Source organism: Pseudophryne corroboree, chromosome 1 (genome assembly GCF_028390025.1).
Source record: "Pseudophryne corroboree isolate aPseCor3 chromosome 1, aPseCor3.hap2, whole genome shotgun sequence".
NCBI classification, from domain to species: Eukaryota; Metazoa; Chordata; class Amphibia; order Anura; family Myobatrachidae; genus Pseudophryne; species Pseudophryne corroboree.
In genome coordinates, this window is record NC_086444.1 from 999,612,259 (window position 1) to 999,634,457 (window position 22,199).

A 22,199-nucleotide genomic window follows, 5' to 3' on the forward strand; every position below is an offset into this window, starting at 1 on the left:
AGCGTGCATAATAAGGAAGGATATTGAATCCCGGGTAAGACTCATACCAGCCACACCAATCACATCGTACAACCTGTGATCTGAACCCAGTTAACAGTATGATAACAACGAAGGAGCCTCTGAAAAGATGGCTCACAACAAGAATAACCCGATTTTTGTAACAATAACTATGTACAAGTATTGCAGACAATCCGCACTTGGGATGGGCGCCCAGCATCCACTACGGACTACGAGAAATAGATTTATCGGTAAGTAAAATCTTATTTTCTCTGACGTCCTAGTGGATGCTGGGGACTCCGTCAGGACCATGGGGATTATACCAAAGCTCCCAAACGGGCGGGAGAGTGCGGATGACCCTGCAGCACCGAATGAGAGAACTCCATGTCCTCCTCAGCCAGGGTATCAAATTTGTAGAATTTAGCAAACGTGTTTTCCCCTGACCAAGTAACTGCTCGGCAAAGTTGTAAAGCCGAGACCCCTCGGGCAGTCGCCCAAGATGAGCCCCCTTCCTTTTGGAATGGGCTTTTACCGATTTTGGCTGTGGCAGGCCTGCCACAGAATGTGTAAACTGAATTGTATTACAAATCCAGCGAGCAATCGTCTGCTTAGAAGCAGGAGCACCCATCTTGTTGGGTGCATACAGGCTAAACAGCGAGTCAGATTTTCTGACTCCAGCCTTCCTGGAAACATATTTTTCAGGGCCCTGACAACGTCAAGTAACTTGGAGTCCTCCAAGTCCCTAGTACCCGCAGGTACCACAATAGGTTGGTTCATGTGAAAAACAGAAAACACCTTAAGGAGAAATTGAGGACGAGTCCTCAATTCTGCCCTGTCAGAATGAAAAATTAAGTAAGGGCTTTATATATGATAAAGCCGCCAATTCTGACACACGCCTGGCTGAAGCCAGGGCTAATAGCATCGTCACCTTCCATGTGAGATATTTTAAGTCCACAGTGGTGAGTGGTTCAAACCAATGTGACTTTAGGAAACTCAAAACAACATTGAGATCCCAAGGTGCCACTGGGGCACAAAAGGAGGCTGTATATGCAGTACCCCTTTTACAAACATCTGAACGTCAGGCACTAAAGCCAGTTCTTTCTGGAAGAAATTCGACAGGGCCGAAATTTGAACCTTAATGGACCCTAATTTTAGGCCCATAGACAGTCCTGTTTTCAGGAAATGTAGGAAACGACCCAGTTGGAATTCCTCTGTAGGGGCCTTCTTGGCCTCACACCACGCAACATATCTTCGCCAAATGCGGTGAAAATGTTTTGCGGTTACATCCTTCCTGTCTTCGACCAGGGTAGGGATGACTTCATCTGGAATGCCCTTTCAGGATCCGGCGTTCAACCGCCATGCCGTCAAACGCGGCCGCGGTAAGTCTTGGAACAGACAAGGCCCCTGCTGGAGCAGGTCCTTTCTTAAAGGTAGAGGCCACGGGTCTTCCGTGAACATCTCTTGAAGTTTCGGGTACCAAGTCCTTCTTGGCCAATCCGGAACCACGAGTATCATTCTTACTCATCTCCCTCTTATGATACTCAGTACTTTTTGTATGAGAGGCATAGGAGGGAACACATACTCTGACTGGTACATCCACAGTGTTACCAGAGCGTCCACCGCTATTGCCTGAGGGTCCCTTGACCTGGCGCAATATCTAGTTTTTTTTTTCAGGCGGGACGCCATCATGTCCACCTTTGGTTTTTCACAACGGTTTACAATCATGTGGAAGACTTCCCGATGAAGTCCCCACTCTCCCGGGTGGAGGTCATGCCTGCTGAGGAAGTCTGCTTCCCAGTTTTCCACTCCCGGAATGAACACTGCTGAGAGTGTTATCACATGATTTTTCGCCCAGCGAAGAATCCTTGCAGTTTCTGCCATTTCCCTCCTGCTTCTTGTGCCGCCCTGTCTGTTTACGTGGGCGACTGCCGTGATGTTGTCCCACTGGATCAATACCGGCTGACCTTGAAGCAGAGGTCTTGCTAAGCTTAGAGCATTGTAAATTGCCCTTAGCTCCAGTATATTTATGTGGAGAGAAGTCTCCAGACTCGATCACACTCTCTGGAAATTTTTTCCTTGTGTGACTGCTCCCCAGCCACTCAGGCTGGCATCCGTGGTCACCAGGACCCAGTCCTGAATGCCGAATCTGCGGCCCTTTCATAGATGAGCACTCTGCAGCCACCGCAGAAGAAACACCCTTGTCCTTGGAGACAGGGTTATCCGCTGATGCATCTGAAGATGCGATCCGGACCATTTTTCCAGCAGATCCCACGTAAAGGTTCTTGCGTGAAATCTACCGAATGGGATCGCTTTGTAAGAAACCACCATTTTTCACAGGATCCTTGTGCAATGATGCACTGATACTTTTCCTGGTTTTAGGAGGTTCCTGACTAGCTCGGATAACTCCCTGGCTTTCTTCTCCGGGAGAAAACATCCTTTTCTGGACTGTGACCAGAATCATCCCTAGGAACAGTAGACGTGTCGTCGGAAAAAAATGCGATTTTGGAATATTTAGAATCCACTCGTGCTGTCGTAGAACTACTTAAGATAGTGCTACTCCGACCTCCAACTGTTCTCTGGACCTTGCCCTTATCAGGAAAGCGTCCATATTTCTTTTAAGAAGAATCATCATTTCGGCCATTACCTTGGTAAAGACCCGGGGTGCCGTGGACAATCCAAACGGCAGCGTCTGAACTGATAGTGACAGTTCTGTACCACGAACCTGAGGTACCCTTGGTGAGAAGGGCAAATTTGGACATGTAGGTAAGCGTCCCTGATATCCAGTGACACCATATCGTCCCCTTCTTCCTGGTTCGCTATCACTGCTCTGAGTGACTCCATCTTGATTTGAACGCTTGTATGTAAGTGTTCAAATATTTCAGATCTCACCTAGCCGTCTGGCTTCAGTACCACAATATAGTGTGGAATAATACCCCTTCCCTTGTTGTAGAAGGGGTACTTTGATTATCACCTGCTGGGAATACAGCCTGTGAATTGTTCCCAATACTGCCTCCCTGTCGGAGGGAGACGTTGGTAAAGCAGACTTCAGGAACTTGTGAGGGGGAGACGTCTCGAATTTCCAATGTACACCTGGGATACTACGTGTAGGATCCAGGAGTCCACTTGTGAGTGAGCCCACTGCGTGCTGAAACTCTTGAGATGACCCCCTACCGCACCTGAGTCCGCTTGTACGGCCCCAGCGTCATGCTGCGGACTTGGCAGAAGCTGTGGAGGGCTTCTGTTCCTGGTGATGGGCTGCCTGCTGCAGTCTTCTTCCCTTTCCTCTACCCCTGGGCAGATATGACTGGCCCTTTTGCCCGCCTGCCCTTATGGGGACGAAAGGACTGAGACTGAAAAGACTGTGTCCTTTTCTGCTGAGATGTGACTTGGGGTAACAAAAGGTGGATTTTTCAGCTGTTGCCATGGCCACCAGGTCCGATGGACCGCCCCTTTATACGGCAATACTTCCATGTGCCGTCTGGAATCTGCATCACCTGACCACTGTCGTCTGGCAGATATGGACATCACATTTACTCTTGATGCCAGAATGCAAATATCCCTCTGCGCATCTCGCATATATAGAAATGCATCCTTAAAATGCTCTATAGTCAATAAAATCTTGTCCCTGTCAAGGGTATCAATATTTTCAGTCAGGAAATCCGACCAAGCCCCCTCAGCGCTGCACATCCAGGCTGAGGCGATTGCTGGTCGTAGTATAACACCAGTATATGTGTATATACTTTTAGGATATTTTTCAGCTTCCTATCAGCTGGCTCCTTGAGGGCTGCCGTATCTGGAGACGGTAACGCCACTTGTTTTTATAAGCGTGTGAGCGCCTTATTCACCCTAAGGTGTGTTTCCCAACTCGCCCTAACTTCTGGCGGGAAAGGGTATACCGCCAATAATTTTCTATCGGAGGAAACCCACGTATCATCACACACTTCATTTAATTTATCTGATTCAGGAAAAACTACAAGTAGTTTATTCACACCCTACATAATACCCTTATTTGTGGTACTTGTAGTATCAGAAATATGTAACACCTCCTTCATTGCCCTTAACATGAAACGTGTGGCCCTAAAGGAAAATACGTTTGTTTCTTCACCGTCGACACTGGAGTCAGTGTCCGTGTCTGTGTCGACCGACTGAGGTAAATGGGCGTTTTTACAAGCCCCTGACGGTGTCTGAGACGCCTGGACAGGTACTAATTTGTTTGCCGGCCGTCTCATGTCGTCAACCGACCTTGCAGCGTGTTGACATTATCACGTAATTCCTAAATAAGCCATCCATTCCAGTGTCGACTCCCTAGAGAGTGACATCACCAATACAGGCAATTTGCTCCGCCTCCTCACCAACATCGTCCTCCTACATGTCGACACACACGTACCGACACACAGCACACACACAGGGAATGCTCTGACAGAGGACAGGACCCCACTAGCCCTTTGGGGAGACAGAGGGAGAGTTTGCCAGCACACACCAAAAACGCTATAATTATACAGGGACAACCCCTTATACAAGTGTTTTCCCTTATAGCATTTTTATATATGTAATCATATCGCCAAATAAGTGCCCCCCCTCTCTGTTTTAACCCTGTTTCTGTAGTGCAGTGCAGGGGAGAGCCTGGGAGCCTTCCTCACAGCAGAGCTGAGCAGGAAAATGGCGCCGTGTGCTGAGGAGAATAGGCCCCGCCCCCTTTTCGGCGGGCTCTTCTCCCGGAGTTTGTGAGATCTGGCAGGGGTTAAATACCTCCATATAGCCTCAAGGGCTATATGTGATGTATTTTAGCCATAAAAAGGTATTATACATTGCTGCCCAGGGCGCCCCCCCCAGCGCCCTGCACCCTCAGTGACAGTTGGTGACTGTTGGTGAAGTGTGCTGACAACAATGGCGCACAGCTGCAGTGCTGTGCGCTACCTTATGAAGACTGAAAGTCTTCTGCCGCCTGTTTCTGGACCTCTTCAACTTCGGCATCTGTAAGGGGGGTCGGCGGCACGGCTCCGGGACGAACCCCAGGGTGAGACCTGTGTTCCGACTCCCTCTGGAGCTAATGGTGTCCAGTAGCCTAAGAAGCAAATCCATCCTGCACGCAGGTGAGTTTTCTTCTCTCCCCTAAGTCCCTCGTAGCAGTGAGCCTGTTGCCAGCAGGACTCACTGAAAATAAAAAACCTAACTTAAACTTTTATTCTAAGCAGCTCAGGAGAGCCACCTAGATTGCACCCTTCTCGTCGGGCACAAAAATCTAACTGAGGCTTGGAGGAGGGTCATAGGGGGAGGAGCCAGTGCACACCACCTGATTCTAAAGCTTTTATTATTGTGCCCTGTCTCCTGCGGAGCCGCTATATCCCCATGGTCCTGACGGAGTCCCCAGCATCCACTAGGACGTCAGAGAAACTATTAAAATATATATATTATATATATATATATAACCAAGGAAAAAAGAGTCGGCACTCGGAGTCTGGATAATCAAAGTGTATTCATAAAAAGTGGCATCAACGTTTCGGGGACCAGTTCCCCTTCTTCAAAGAAGAAGGGGAACTGGTCCCCGAAACGTTGATGCCACTTTTTATGAATACACTTTGATTATCCAGACTCCGAGTGCCGCCTCTTTTTTCCTTGGTTGCATACACCGGAGGGAGACCCCCGGACGGGGAAGGCACAGGAGCAAGATATATCCCGCCGTGGATTAAGTGAGTGCCGGGGTTACTGCATAGATATTATATATATATATATATATATATATATATATATATATATATATATATATATATATTTTAAAAAAAAAACCTTCTGCAAAATAAGTGCTCTCATTTGGGATACATAAAAATGGGTATAAGAACATATATGGGTCATTTTAGGGGACTTAAAAAAAATAAACAGTGGAAACAGACCGATTACTCACACATGCAAGCCTAAAAACACTTCTCCCACTCATAAAGCGCCCCAATATATATGTCCCATACCTTGTACCCCAATTTCCATCACTTTGCATTTTTGGACCCCAAAACTGACGTCATTATTGGCCAATTAAAAATAATTAAAAACTTCTAAGTACCTAATTAGTGATTCAGGGGGGGCGTCCCAGGGGTTCTGAATCCAATTCAGACTATTTTTTTTTTTTTTTACCTATAATATGGATTTTGCACTACTTATCCTCTGCTCAGAGATGGTGAAGAGAAATTTGCGATAAACCCTATGGAGGGAAGTTATTGCAGACAACTTTTCGCACCTACAAGTGTTATAATTTATCACGGCTAATTAGATACCGCCTCCTTCACACACACAGAATAAACACATTTCACCATTTAGAGAAGTGGACTGAAAATTACTAACAGTCAATCAAACATGACTTGCAAGCAAATTTCTAAAAGAAAAAAAAAATGAACAAATATACAAATGAAGGCCAATTTAGTAAAGGACAGCCAGCTTCAGTAAGAACCGGGTACAAATGACAAATCCAAAGAACATGCGCACCAAGTGTCATCAACAGAAAAGACTGGCAAAAGTCAGGGTCCAGCAGATATGTTTAGGCGCACTGGATGATTAGCTCCTGGGTTTTGTTCAGCCCTGAATTGTATGTAATTTATTAATATAGAGCCAGCATAGTATGCTGTTTAGCTTTACAACTTCCATGGTGGGATCCGGTCTCTAACTCGACAAGACTTAGGTCGACAATGTCTAGGTCAACCACTATTGGTCAACAGTAAGTAGGTCGACATGGTTTCTAGGTCAACATGTACTAGGTCGACATGACAAAAGGTCGACATGAGTTTTTCACATTTTTTTTTCACTTTCATACTTTACGATCCACGTGGACTATAATTGGGAACGGTAACCTGTGCCGAGCGCAGCGAGTCATGCGAGGGGACACGGTGCACTAATTGGGGTTCCCAGTCACTCTATAAAGAAAACAACACTTTTTTTTTTTTTTTTTTTTTTTCAAAAGCCTCATGTCGACCTAGAAACCATGTCGCCCTACTTACTGTAGGCTGCGGGGAGGGAGGGTCAGAGTTAGGGGAGAGGCGGGACACCTCTTACTCAACCCTGTCGGATTACTAACAATCGGGATGACAGCGTCGGTATTACGAGCGCCGGGATCCCAAGCGCCGGATATTCATACTGATCCAGAAGGGACACCAGACATTAATGTCTAAAGGTGGAAACTAGTTTGAAAGAGGGGGCTCACGTATTTCAAACAGATGCCAGGATGGAGGCCAGGATCTGTAGCTTCACATAGTCACTGCTGTGCGTCCTCCCCCATCTGTAATCAGTATCTGTGGGGAGAGGTTCAGCTTGTTTTCTCCCCGTTAGGCCCTTACTGTTTTGATGTATATAACAAAGAAAAGTCCCACTTTGCATCTGTAGCAAAGGCATTAACCATACCTGCTGTCATTATAGGCACAAATGATATTAAACAAATACATTTTAATAGAAATGTATTTATTCCTATGGAAGTCACATGGGGTAAATGTACACTTAACATATGAAAGTGAGACTGTTCCAGTAAATAGCAGGAGACAGTAAACAGACATGCAGTCAGAAATAAATATCATCAAAATTACACTTCCCCATTCAAAACAGTTTAGATATAAAATCACACTTTCTGCAGCTAATTACAGCGCAGAAAATATTCAGCATATCGCGCTGCGGCAGTTCACAGAATAGCAGACCTTCAAAGGATTCTTTGTACTGGACGATATTTGGATGCTTCATGTTCGCCAACACAGCAACTTCTCTTCTGGATTCCTCCCTCTCTTTGTTGGACATCTTAAAGAAATATAGTGCATTGATCAATAGAGGAAGAGGCTGGATGAAACCAGCACACAGATTCTAGAACTGGTGCCAAACTGACATCTATACAGCGTATAAATAGTAAGAGTAACAATAACGCCTAAGCCAACATATCGTTTGACAGAGCATTTACACTGAGTGCTATGTAAAAGCCTAAGAACACACACAGAAAAAAACAGGTGTACGTACAGTATATACACACACACTGGTAATGTGCAACTACCATAAAGGGTACAAACACAGTCAAAGTTAGTCCTTTCAAACAGCCTCTGCAGGGGAACAAAAACAATCTTACCTGCCGACATTCCAAAATACAGATCACATAGAGGAGGGCCAAGAGGGAGGAGCAGAGGGTGTGATCAACAGCATCATCGCAATGGCCTAGTCCAGAGGTTCCCAAACACGGCCCTCAAGGCACCCCAACAGTCCAGGATTTAGGTATATCCATGGCTCAGCACAGATGGTTAAATCAAATTGACTTAGGGGCTAATAAAGTCACCTGTGACCAAGCATCAATACATTTAAAACCTGGACCGTTAGGGTGCCTTGAGGAATGCGTTTGGGATCCTCTGGCCTAGTCCCCTGCTGTGTCATGTTTCACGGCATTACAGCACACTGTGGGTAGGACCATAATTAAGAAATTTTGCAACAAATCACATCATCAAGCCCCCCAGAGCGCTCAATGGGGAAGTGGGTAGGATCCTGGCAGTTGGCATACCAGGAAAACTCCCCAAAAATTCAGGAGTCTCACTGGCAAGTATGAAACAATTCAGCTAGAAAACCAATTGTGAGTATTGATTGTTTTTGTTTTTTTCAGCTATTCTGATCAATTTACCGGAGTGAGAAACTGGATCACTATACGAGAATGGACATAACCTTCAAGCAAAAAAATAGGATTTTAATACCTACCGGTAAATCCTTTTCTCTTAGTCCGCAGAGGATGCTGGGGTCACCATTAGAACCATGGGGTATAGACGGGATCCGCAGGAGACATGGGCAGTTTAAGACTTTGAAAGGGTGTGAACTGGCTCCTCCCTCTATGCCCCTCCTCCAGACTCCAGTTATAGGAACTGTGCCCAGGGAGACGGACATTTCGAGAAAAGGATTTATTGTTAAACTAAGGTGAGATTCATACCAGCTCACACCTGAAGCATGCCGTACAACATGGCATTCAACGAAACACATGTCAACAGACATGAACAATTTCAGCAACAAGCTTACAATAAGGTAACACAACAAGTGTGAAACCACAACTTATAACTGCAGATACAGTACGCACTGGGACGGGCGCCCAGCATCCTCTACGGACTAAGAGAAAAGGATTTACCGGTAGGTATTAAAATCCTATTTTCTCATACGTCCTAGAGGATGCTGGGATCACCATTAGAACCATGGGGTTATACCAAAGCTCTAGAATGGGCGGGAGAGTGCGGACGACTCTGCAGCACCAATTGACCAAACTTGAGGTCATCATCGGCCAGGGTATCAAACATGTAAAACTTAGCAAAAGTGTTTTAACCCGACCAAGTAGCTGCTCGGCAAAGCTGTAATGCCGAGACCCCCCGGGCAGTCGCCCAGGATGAGCCCACCTTCCTAGTAGAATGGGCCTTCACCGACTTCGGTAACGGTAAATCCTGCCGTGGAATGCGCCTGCTGAATCGTACCACAGAACCAGCGCGCAATGGTCTGCTTGGAAGCAGGACACCCAATCTTGTTGGGAGCATACAGGACAAACAGAGCCTCTGTTTTCCTAATCTGAGCCGTTCCGGCGACATAGATTGTCAAAGCTCTGACCACATCCAGATACTTTGACTCAACGAAGACGTCAGTAGCCACATGTACCACAACAGGTTGGTTCATGTGGAAAGAGGAAACCACCTTCGGAAGGAATTGTTGACATGTCCTCAACTCTGCCCTATCTTCATGGAAGATCAAATAAGGCTCTTGTGAGACAAGGCCGCTAACGCAGACACCCGCCTCGCGGATGCCAAGGCCAACAGAATGACCACTTAAATTGGATGTGCAATACGCCTTTCACGAAATTCTGACCTTTGGAAGAGAGGCCAATTGTTTCTGAAAGAACACCCATAAGGCTGAAATCTGCACCTTAATTGAGCCTAATTTTAGGCCCGCATCCACACCTGCTCGCAGAAAATGGAGAAACCGTCCTAGCTGAAACTCCTCCATAGGAGCCTTTTTGGATTCATACCATGAAACATATTTTCTCCAAATACGGTGGTAATGTTTACACGTTACCCCTTTCCTGGCCTGAATAAGTGTGGGAATGACTTCACTGGGAATACCTTTACGGGCTAGGATTTGGCGCTCAACCGCCATGCCATCAAACGCAGCAAGTCTTGATACACGCACGGCCCCTGCTGTAATAGGTCCTCGTGCAGAGGAAGAAGACAGGGATCTCCTATGAGTAATTCCTGAAGATCTGGATACCAAGCTCTCCTTGGCCAGTCTGGGACAATGAGAATCGCTCGAACCCTCGTTCTTCTTATGATCTTTAGAACTTTTGGAATAAGAGGAAGTGGAGGGAATACATACACCGACTGAAACACTCATGGTGTCCCCAGTGCAACCACTGCTATTGCTTGAAGGTCTCTCGACCTGGAACAATATCTCTGAAGCTTCTTGTTGAGACGAGATGCCATCATATCGACCTGAGGAACTCCCCAACGACTTGTCACTTCTGCGAAGACTTCTAGGTGGAGGCCCCACTCTCCTGGATGGAGATCGTGCCTGCTGAAGAAGTCTGCTTCCCAGTTGTCCATTCCTGGAATGAAGATCGCTGACAGAGCGCTTGTATGCCTTTCCGCCCAGTGGAGAATCCTTGTTGCTTCCGCCATCGCCGCTCCGTTTTTCGTTCTGCCCTGACAGTTTATGTACGCCACTGCTGTTACATTGTCCGACTTGATCAGTATGGGCAGATCTCGAAGAAGATGTTCCGCTTGTAGAAGGCAGTTGTAAATGGCCCTTAACTCCAGAACGTTTATGTGGAGACAAGTTTCCTGATTTGACCATCTTCCTTGGAAGTTTTCCCCCCGTGTGACTGCTTCCCAGCCTCGGAGGCTTGCATCCGTGGTTACTAGGATCCAGTCTTGGATCCCGAACCAGCACCCCTCTAGGAGGTGAGAGCTGTTCAGCCACAACAGGAGTGAGATTCCAGGATTACCCTCCGGTGCACGTGTAGGTGGGATCCGGACCACTTGTCCAACAGGTCCCACTGGAACACTCTGGCATGGAACCTGCCAAACTGAATGGCCTCGTAGGCTGCAACCATTTTCCCCAGCAACCGAATGCATGGATGTATTGACACTCTTGCTGGTTTCAGAATTTGTTTGACCCGACTCTGAATTTTCAGAGCCTTTTCCACTGGAAGAAAAACTCTCTAACTCTGTGTCCCGAATCTTTCCCAAGAACGACAATCTCGTCGTTGGAAGCAACTGTGACTTTGGCAAGTTTAGGAGCCAACCATGTTGTTGAAGAACAGTCAGGAAGAGTGCAATGTTCTGCACCAACTGGTCCCTGGATCTCGCCTTTATCAGGAGATCGTCCAAGTACGGGATAATAGTGACTCCTTGCTTGCGAAGGAGAACCATCATTTCCGCCATCACCTTGGTGAAAATCCACGGAGTCGTGGATAGACCAAACGGCTACGTCTGAAATTGGTAAAGACAATCCTGGATTGCAAATCCCAGGTAAGCTTGATGCAGAGGAAAAATGGGAACATGTAAGTAGGCATCCTTTATGTCTACTGAAACCATGAAATCTCATTCCTCCAGACTGGAGATCACCGCCCTGAGAGATTCCATCTCAAATTTGAATTTCTTCAGGTAGAAATTTAGGGATTTCAGGTTTAGGATTGGTCTGACCGAGCCGTCCGGCTTCGGGACCACGAAAAGGCTGGAATAAAAGCCTTCTCCCTGTTGCGACGGGGGAACCAGGATAAGGACTTGATTCTGACCCAACTTTTGTATAGCCTCGCATACTACCTCCCTTTCCGGAGGAGAAACTGGTAAGGCAGATTTTAAAAAAAATCTGTGAGGGGGAGCGACTTGAAACTCCAGTTTGTACCCTTGGGACACTATTTGTAAAACCCACAGGTCTAGGCCGAACGAACCCAGAACTGACTGAAGAGTTTTAGACTCTCGCACGAGAGCCCCAGCGTCATGCGGTGGATTTGGCAGAAGCCGGGGAAGACTTCTGCTGCTGCGAACCAGACAAGGCTGGTGAACTTTTACCTCTTCCCCTTCCTCTACTAGCAAAGAAGGAAGAGCCTCGCCCTCTTTTGTATTTATTAGCCGAAAGGACTGTATCTGATAGTGGTGCGTTTTCTTTTGTTGTTGAGGGACATAAGGCAAAAAAGGATGACTTACCCGCAGTAGCCGTAGACACCAAATCATCGAGGCCATCCCCAAACCAGACACCACCTTTGTATGGGAGAGACTCCCTATTTTTCTTGGAGTCTGCATCAGCATTTTATTCCATCGCCTAGCCGAGACCGCCATGGCCTTGGCCTTTGATCACAAAAGGCCAACATCTCTTGCAGATTCCCTGAGGTACGCCGCAGCGTCCTGGATATAACTCAGCGTCAAGAGTATGCTATCCTTATCCAGTGTATCTATATCAGATGACAATTTCTTGTTTACGATCTGCTGGGTCCTTGAGGGCCGCCGTGCCCAGTGCCGGCAGAGCCACCTTTTTAGATAACTGGGACAGGGCCTTGTCCAAAAATGGGGGGTGACTCCCACTTTTTCCTGTCCTCAGTGGGAAAGGATAAGCAACAGGAATTCTTTTGGGAATTTGAAATTTTCTGTCAGGGCTTTCCCAGACTTTTTTAAATAGAGCGTTCAGTTCATGAGAGGGAGGAACGTTACCTCCGGTTTCTTTCCTTTATACATACAGACCCGTTTATCAGGAACAACCGGGTCCTCATTGATATGCAATACATCTTTTATAGCCACAATCATGTACTGAATGCTCTTTGCCAATTTCGTATCTAATCTGGAATCACTATAGTCGACACTGGAATCAGTGTCCGTGTCGGTATCAGTGTTAACCAACTAGGCAAACAAACGTTTTTGTGATCCCTAGGGGTCCTGGACCTGCAATAACACATCCTCCACAGATTTTTTTTCCATGCCTGGGTCTGAGACTCAGACTTATCTAACCTCTTACTGATACGAGCCATATTCGCATCAATATATGGGTACACTATGAGGACCAAACCCAGGTCCCTGTGTATATTATACCAGTGCTTTAGCCCCCTAGGCTATTAAGCCTCTTTCAAGACATTCACCCAGTAAGGAGTCGGCGGTGCCGACAGGGTCTCACCCACATTCATCTGTGTCCCCAATACAGCCTCCTCCTGGGAAGAGCACTCAGCCTCAGACATGTCGACACACGTGTTCCAAACACTCAAAGACACACCGGCCTTATAAGGGGACAGACCCACAGTAAAGTATATTAGAGGGACACAGAGAGGATTTGCCAGCTCACAACCCAGCGCCAAACAACAACCCTGAAAACACTAAATAATGCCTCAGAAGTTCTAGCGCTTTTCTGCCAATATATTGCCCCAAAAATGTACTGCGCACCCCCCCCCCCTCCCGTTTTGCACCCTGATACTTGTCAGTCAGTGGAAGGGAGGACCAGCGTCTCTGCAGCCTTGTGAGAGGAAATAGCGCCGAGCAGTGAGCTGAGGGAGTGAGGAAGAAGCCCGTAATGGCGCGCTTCCCCGCTCCTAAATAAATAAAATAATTATACTGGCGGGGGTTCGGACAGTGCCTAGGCACTAATGTCCTCTCTTGCCAGGTCAAATTAAGGATTTTGTGCTGCCCAGGGCGGCGCCCGCCCCCGCACACCCTGCAGTGCCTGTGATTTGTGTGGGAGCATGGCGCAGCGTCTCGCCCGCCGCGCGGTACCTCATAAAGCCGTCACTGAAGAGAAGTCTTCTTTCTTCTGCTACTCACCTGTCTTCTGACTTCTGGCTCTGTAAGGGGGTGACGGCAGGCTGCGGGAGTGAGCATCTAGGCGGACCCAGCGATCATCACCCTCAGGAGCTAATGGTGTCCTGTCAGCCAGAAGCAGAGCCTTTGAACTCACTAGAAGTAGGTCATACCTCTCTCCACTAAGTTACACGAAGCAGGGAGACTGTTGCCAGCAGTCTCCCTGAAAATAAAAAACCTAACAAAAATCTTTTTCAGAGAAACTTGGTAGAGCTCCCCTGTAGTGCATCCAGTCTGCCTGGGCACAATTCTAAAACTGGAGTCTGGAGGAGGGGCATAGAGGGAGGAGCCAGTTCACACCCATTCAAAGTCTTAAAGTGCCCATGTCTCCTGCGGATTCCTCTAAGACGTATGAGAAAATAATAATAATTGTCATCATTCTCAAACATCATTATAATCCTGTTTGCAACAAAAAATAAAAACTTAACCTCACTCACAAGAGTGGGTATGCCACGCGCTTGACAGAGTTTATTCTCCTCTAGCAGCTGAAAAAAATTGGAACGTCACTCCAAACTGAACACAATATGCAATTGTACTCTAGGTACCAAAGACAGCGCTTAGTAATACTGATAAATATTGATGATCCTTTCCACCTGTCTACATACATCGGTTTTACTTTTATTTTTTAATTTGTGTATTACTAAGCGCTGTCTTTGGTACCTAGAGTACAATTGCATATCATTATAATCCTGACATGCAAAAATAGGATTTTGGTACTTACCGATAAATCCTTTCCTCCTAGTCCGTAGAGGATGCTGGGGACTCCAAAAGGACCATGGGGTATAGACGGCATCCGCAGGAGCTTGGGCACACTAAAAAGACTTAATCTGGGTGTGAGCTGGCTCCTCCCTCTATGCCCCTCCTCCAGACCCCAGTTATAGGAACTGTGCCCAGGAGAGATGGACATTTCAAGGAAAGATTTTTGTTTTAACTAAGGGCTACCAAACTACCAGCCCACACCATAAACATACCGTACAACCGGAATAACCTCAAACCAGATAACAGTATGCATTAATGCCAGCAACAAACCAATACACAACCTGTGTATAAACTAAATTAACCAGCAAGAAAAAACACTGCAAGTAATAGTCCGCACAGGGACGGGCGCCCAGCATACTCTACGGACTAGGAGAAAAGGATTTATCGTTAAGTACCAAAATCCTATTTTCTCTTACGTCCTAGAGGATGCTGGGGACTCCAAAAGGACCATGGGGATTATACCAAAGCTCAAGAACGGGCGGGAGAGTGCGGACGACTCTGCAGCACCGACTGAGCAAATGCCAGGTCCTCATCGGCCAGGGTATCAAACTTATAGAACTTAGCGAACGTGTTAGAACCCAACCAAGTAGCCGCTCAGCAAAGTTGTAACGCCGAAATGCCCCGGGCAGCCGCCCAAGATGAGCCCACTTTCCTGGTAGAATGGGCTTTTACAGACTTCGGTACCGGAAGTCCGACCGAAGAATGAGCCTGCTGGATCGTACTACAAATCAGCGTGCAATAGTCTGTTTTGAAGCAGGATGACCAATCCTGTTGGCAGCATACAAAACAAACAACGCCTCAGTCTTCCTAGTAACAGCCGTCCTAGAGACGTAGATTTTCACCGCTCTTACAACATCTAGAGATTTCGGAATCGCCACCGTTTCCGTAGCCACCGGAACCACAATAGGTTGGTTAATGTGAAATGAAGAAACCACCTTCGGTAGAAATTGTTGACGAGTCCTCAATTCCACCCTATCCGAATGAAAAATCAAGTACGGGCTCTTATGAGATAAAGCCGCCAACTCCGACACCCGCCTGGCAGACGCCAGCGCCAAAAGCATAACCACCTTCCAGGTGAGAAACTTCAACTCAACCTTACGCAAAGGTTCAAACCAGGAAGACATGAGAAACCGTAAGACATCAAGGTCCCATGGAGCTACAGGAGGCACAAACGGAGGATTGATATGCATTATTCCTTTCACAAAGGTCTGAACCTCCGTGAGGGCAGCTAATTCTTTTTGAAAGAAAATAGATAAAGCCGAAATCTGGACTTTGATGGAACCCAAATTCAGGCCTGCATCTACGCCCGCCTGTAAAAAGTGGAGAAAACGACCCAAGTGAAAAACCTCCGCAGGAGCCCTTTTAGCCTCACACCAGGAAACATACTTCCTCCAAATACGGTGATCGTGTTTCGCCGTAACCTCCTTCCTAGTCTTAATGAGAGTTAGAATGACCTCCCTGGGAATACCCTTACGAGCTAAGATCTGGCGCTCAACCTCCATCCCGCCAAAAGCAGCCGCGGTAAGTCTGGAAACACGCATGGACCCTGCAACAACAGATCCTCTCTTAGAGGAAGCAGCCACGGATCTTCCACCAGTAAGTCCTGAAGATCCGGGTACCAGGCCCTTCTTGGCCAGTCTGGAACGACGAGAATCGCCTGAACCCTTGCTCGTCGAATGATCCCCAGCACCTTAGGAATGAGAGGAAGTGGAGGGAACACATACACCGACTGGAACACCCACGGAGACACCAGGGCGTCCACTGCAGTGGCTTATGGGTCCCTTGACCTGGAACAATACCTCGGGAGCTTCTTGTGAGCAGAGACGCCATCATGTCTATCAACGGAAATCCCCAGCGTCTTGTCACTTCTGCAAAAACCTCTTGGTGAAGAGCCCACTCTCCCGGATGGAGATCGTGTCTGCTGAGGAAATCTGCTTCCCAGTTGTCCACCCCCGGCAGGAAAACTGCTGACAGTGCGCTCACGTGTTGTTCCGCCCAGCGAAGGATCTTTGTGGCCTCCGCCATTGCCGCTCTGCTCCTCGTTCCGCCTTGCCGGTTTATATGCGCCACCGCTGTGATGTTGTCTGACTGTACCAGAACTGGTCGACCCTGAAGAAGGCTTCTTGCTTGTAGCACGCCGTTGTAAATGGCTCTTAACTCAAGAATATTTATGTGGAGACAGGCTTCCTGGAGCGACCATTTTCCCTGGAAGTTTCTTCCTTGGGTGACTGCACCCCAGCCCCGGAGACTTGCATCTGTTGTCAGAAGTACCCAATCCTGGATACCGAATCAACGTCCCCCTAGGAGGTGATGACCCTGTAGCCACCACAGGAGAGAAATTCTGGCTCTGGGAGATAGACTTATCTTCCGGTTAATGTGTAGGTGAGACCCGGACCATTTGCTCAGCAAGTCCCACTGAAACACCCGGGCGTGAAATCTGCCAAATGGTATGGCTTCGTACGCCGCAACCATCTTCACCAGAACCCGAGTACAATGATGGATCGACACACTCGTCGGCTTCAGAAGTTCCCTGACCATCGTCTGTAGTTCCCGAGCCTTTTCTTCTGGAAGAAATACCTTTTGTAAATCCGTTTCCAGAAACATGCCCAGAAAAGGAAGCCGAGTGGTCGGAATCAACTGGGATTTCGGCAAATTGAGCACCCAACCGTGCTGTCGCAGAACCAAGAGTGACAACTCTACACTTCTCAGCAACCGTTCCTTGGACCTCACCTTTATCAGGAGATCGTCCAAGTACGGGATAATTGAAACCCCTTGTTTGCGAAGAAGAACCATCATTTCCACCATGACTTTGGTGAAAATCCTCGGAGCCGTGGAAAGCCCAAACGGCAACGTCTGAAATTGGTAATAAGGATCCTGTATCGCAAACCTGAGGAAAGCCTGATGCGGAGGATATATCGGCACATGTAAGTAGGCATCTTTTATGTCGACTGACGCCATAAAATCCCCCCCCTCCAGGCTGGCAATCACCGCTCGAAGGGATTCCATCTTGAACTTGAAAACTTTCAAGTATGGATTGAGGGATTTTAGATTTAGTACTGGTCTGACCGAACCGTCCGGTTTCGGCACCACAAAGAGGCTCGAGTAGAACCCCTCCCCCCGCTGGGACCGGGGGACGGGAACAATGACTCTCTGCAGACACAATTTTTTAATCGCTGCCCGGACCACCTCCCTGTCCAGAAGAACTACAGGTAATGCCGAAATGAAGAACCGGTGAGGGGGCATCTCGCGAAACTCCAGTTTGTATCCTTGAGACACGATCTCTAACACCCAAGGATCCAGGTCTGATTGAATCCAGACCTGACTGAATATCCGAAGACGGCCCCCCACCGGTCCGGACTCCCCCCAGGGAAGCCCCAGCGTCATGCGGTGGACTTGGTAGCAGCAGGGGAGGACTTTTGGTCCTGTGCGCCTGAGGCTGCAGGAAGTTTCTTTCCCCGTCCTCTACCCTTTGAGGCGAGGAAAGATGAACCTTTCCCACGCCTGTATTTATTGTGACGAAAGGACTGCATTTGTTGATGTGGTGCCTTTTTCTGTTGTGTGGGAACATAAGGAAGAAAAAAGACTTACCCGCAGTCGCGATCGAGACTAGGTCCGCCAAGCCGTCCCCAAACAAGACCGTACCTTTGAAGGGTAGTGCTTCCATAGACCTCTTGGAGTCGGCATCAGCATTCCATTGATGGATCCACAGGGCCCTCCTAGCAGATATCGACATGGCATTGGTCCTTGAACCCAAGAGACAGACGTCCCTCGCCGCGTCCTTTAGGTAATCTGCAGCGTCCTTAATATAACCGAGAGTTAAAAGGACATTATCTTTATCAAGAGTATCCATGTCACTAGCTAAATTCTCAGCCCATTTAGCAATAGCACTACTCACCCATACCGATGCCACAGCGGGTCTGAGCAGAGCCCCCGAATTAGCGAAAATGGACTTCAGACACGTCTCCAACTTGCGATCAGCCGGATCCTTGAGAGCTGCCGTGTCAGGAGACAGAAGCGCCACCTTCTTAGACAAACGGGATAGAGCTTTATCAACGGTTGGAGATGTCTCTCATTTTTCCCTGTCATCAGAGTGGAAAGGATACGCCATATAAATCCTCTTGGGAATCTGCCATTTCTTATCCGGCGACTCCCAAGCCTTTTCACAAAGAGTATTCATTTCATGAGAGGGGGGAAACTTTACCTCAGGTTTTTTTCCCTTGAGCAAGCAAATCCTTGTTTCCTGTACCGCAGGTTCATCGGAAATGTGTAAAACATCTTTTATAGCCACAATCATGTACTGAATACTCTTAACTAAACGTGGATGTAACGCAGCCTCAGTGAAATCGACCTCGGAATCAGAGTCCGCGTCGGTATCAGTATCCCCCACCTGAGTAAATGGCCTCTTATGGGACCCGGATGGAGTCTGTACCTGAGACAAAGCCTCCTCCATGGACTTTTTCCACACCTGCGTCTGTGACTCAGACTTATCTAACCTCTTCGATAAAGAAGCTACATTGGAATTGATTGTATGAAGAAGTGCTAGTAAGTCAGGTGTCGGCTGCGTCGACAGTGCCAATTCTAGCCCCGCATCCACACCTCCCATAACCTCCTCTGGTGAATAACATTCAGCCTCAGACATGTCGACACTTAGTACCAACACACACAACATCCCAGCAAGGTGACAGGCCCACACTGCAGCCCAGAAAGAGGAGATAGAGGGAGTATGCCAGCTCACACCCCAGCGCCCATATATCGGTATAACGATATATGTACCCAGTGCTGCCTATTTGATAAAAAAAAAAAAACAGCACCCCACTGCGACTCCCCTCTGGAGATGCCCCCGTTACTTGTTGTGAATCGTGGAGGTCCCGGCAGCGTCTCTCCCTCAGCTGCATGTAGGGAGAAAATGGCGCGTGTGAGCAGCGGAACGAAACTCCGCCCCCTTCCCGGCGGCCACGGCCCGCCAAATTCAAACTAACTAAAAATGCTGGCGGGGGTCTGTAAAGGGTGCCTAGGCACCCACTACCATAATATGCCGCCCTGAACTCCAGTAACACGCCTCCCAGGGCGGCGCGCGCCCCCCCCCCCCCCTGCACCCAGTGACTACCATTGGTGATGTGTGTGGGAGCATGGAGCACAGCGTTACCGCTGTGCTTTACCTTCCGTTACTGAAGTCTTCTGCCGTCCTGAAGTCTTCTGATCTTCTCATACTCACCCGACTTCTGACTTCTGGCTTCTGCGAGGGGGTGACGGCGTGGCCACGGGAACAAGCAGCTAGGCGCACCAAGTGATCGAACCCTCTGGAGCTAATGGTGTCCAGTAGCCGAGAAGCAGAGCCTTGAAACTCACAGAAGTAGGTCTGCTTCTCTCCCCTCACTCCCACGCTGCAGGGAGCCTGTAGCCAGCAGGTCTCCCTGAAAATAAAAAACCTAACAAAAGTCTTTTCTAGAGAAACTCAGCAGAGCTCCCCTAGTGTGCATCCAGTCACTCCTGGGCACAAAGTCTAACTGGGGTCTGGAGGAGGGGCATAGAGGGAGGAGCCAGTACACACCCAGATTAAGTCTTTTTAGTGTGCCCAAGCTCCTGCGGATCCCGTCTATACCCCATAGTCCTTTTGGAGTCCCCAGCATCCTCTAGGACGCAAGAGAAATCCTACAGGACTTGAATATGTTAATTTCCACAAAAGTGGAGAATAGTGACTTGAATGGCTTCAATGTTTAACAGCAAGATACATAACCTTATTGAATACTAAATGTCCTCATGACTTGAAAGAAACCTAGAATATAGGCCCTCATTCCGAGTTGTTCGCTCTGTAAATTTTTTCGCATCGCAGCGATTTTCCGCTTAGTGCGCATGCGCAATGTCCGCAGTGCGACTGCGCCAAGTAAATTTGCTATGCAGTTAGGAATTTTACTCACGGTTTTTTCTTCGTTCTGGTGATCGTAATGTGATTGACGGGAAGTGGGTGTTTCTGGGCGGAAACTGGCCGTTTTATGGGTGTGTGCGAAAAAACGCTACCGTTTCTGGGAAAAACGCGGGAGTGGCTGGAGAAACGGAGGAGTGTCTGGGCGAACGCTGGGTGTGTTTGTGACGTCAAACCAGAAACGACAAGCACTGAACTGATCGCAGATGCCGAGTAAGTTTGAAGCTACTCAGAAACTGCTAAGAGGTGTGTATTCGCAATTTTGAGAATCTTTCGTTCGCAATTTTAAGAAGCTAAGATTCACTCCCAGTAGGCGGCGGCTTAGCGTGTGTAAAACTGCTAAAAGCAGCTTGCGAGCGAACAACTCGGAATGAGGGCCATAATCATTACCAATAATAATGGCAGAAGGGAGAGGTGGATTTTTGTGCACAGATAAGCAAATACCTATGGTGTCAGGTTACGGTCTGTGCTTCTGCTAAGATGATGCTAGAAGCCGAGAGAACACACCCATGGCACTTATAGCAGTGTTGTGTATGTTACTAGATGCTACCCTTATAGCAGCCATTCCCGAGCACATCACTACTGCATTTCAAAACCCTGCCACTAATGCACATATATATTTTTTTACATATACATACATACATACATACATACATACATACATACATGTGGTCCTATTGGAGAATGTGTGCTGTATAAATAAAATTACACACACACAATCCATCTTATCTTGGTACAGCCACAGTTATGCACGGTACAAGTGAATGTGTTGGGCGTCGGCCACGCTTGATGCTATTGCCCTGTAAATGGGAAAATCAACACAGAAGTAACAGTCAGAGAGGGGATAAGCGCCGGCCCGCACCCACCTTGGAGATGTTGATCTCCTTGATGACATACTGCTTGCCATCCTCTTTGGCTTTCACCAGGATGGCCTTCCCGAAGGAGCCCTCGCCAATCTTACGGAGTTGGATGTACTTGTTCATGTTGGCCCCCGGCTACCGCATGGCTGTCAGTGCCTGTAGAGCGCAGCGGTCCGGGCTGGCGGCTTATTAGCGGCCCCGCTGGGTGATGTTAGTGGTTGCCGGGCAGCAGCAAGTCGCCATCCTGCGGCGCACACATGACGTCAGTGTCAAATAGTCTCCATATCTATGGGCAAAATGTGCGCTTTCTCCACAGGTGAGCGGTGGCCTGATGCACAGGCGGCCATATTGGTATCTGGAGTATGTTTTGCTGTGTCGGGAACTAGAAGTGACAGTCGTTTGCTTACTGTAATAGTAGAACAGAGGCAGACAACGCGTTCAACTACACATACCAGCATGCCATGGCCCAGCTTCGCTGGTAGGGCATGCTAAAACTGTTGCAGTGCATGCTGGGGTATGTAGTTCCACAGCAACTGGATTGCCATTCTTGCCTACTCCTATATTAGAGACTGTGATTACAGTTTCCAGAGACTTTCAGATCTACAAATGTGTCCTTTTTCACACGCCTGTGTGTATTTATACAACCACTCCCTGTTGCAACCTCCAAAAGCTGTCTTCTTGTCAGTCACTTTGCGACTAATCCCTCATTGCGACCGCCATTGCAATTCAATGCGCACTTTGGCTCAGAAGTATACGCAGTGAGAAAACATCTACCGATTTGCGTACAATAGCCACTTTGCAAACACTTCTGAATTAGGTCCACTGTCTGGTCTCAAGTAGTGGTGCAGTGCC

At 47.8% G+C, this 22,199-nt stretch overlaps 1 protein-coding gene across 3 annotated transcripts in view; it reads right to left on the bottom strand.

Annotated features, from left to right (window-relative positions):
• The window catches only part of NEK1 (NIMA related kinase 1), a 344,019-nt gene extending 322,387 nt beyond the window's left edge, over nt 1-21,632 (bottom strand). For 2 of the 3 annotated variants that reach the window (XM_063920623.1, XM_063920622.1), the window contains exons 1-2: nt 21,354-21,632; nt 7,668-7,764 (exon numbers count right to left, since the gene is read on the bottom strand). In XM_063920623.1, the coding sequence (XP_063776693.1) occupies nt 7,668-7,764; nt 21,354-21,470 (214 nt within the window). In that variant the 5' untranslated portion in view covers nt 21,471-21,632. The remainder of the gene's footprint in view (nt 1-7,667; nt 7,765-21,353) is intronic. The other variant, XM_063920624.1, reaches the window with a different exon arrangement.
• Between the last annotated feature and the right edge of the window lie 567 nt (nt 21,633-22,199).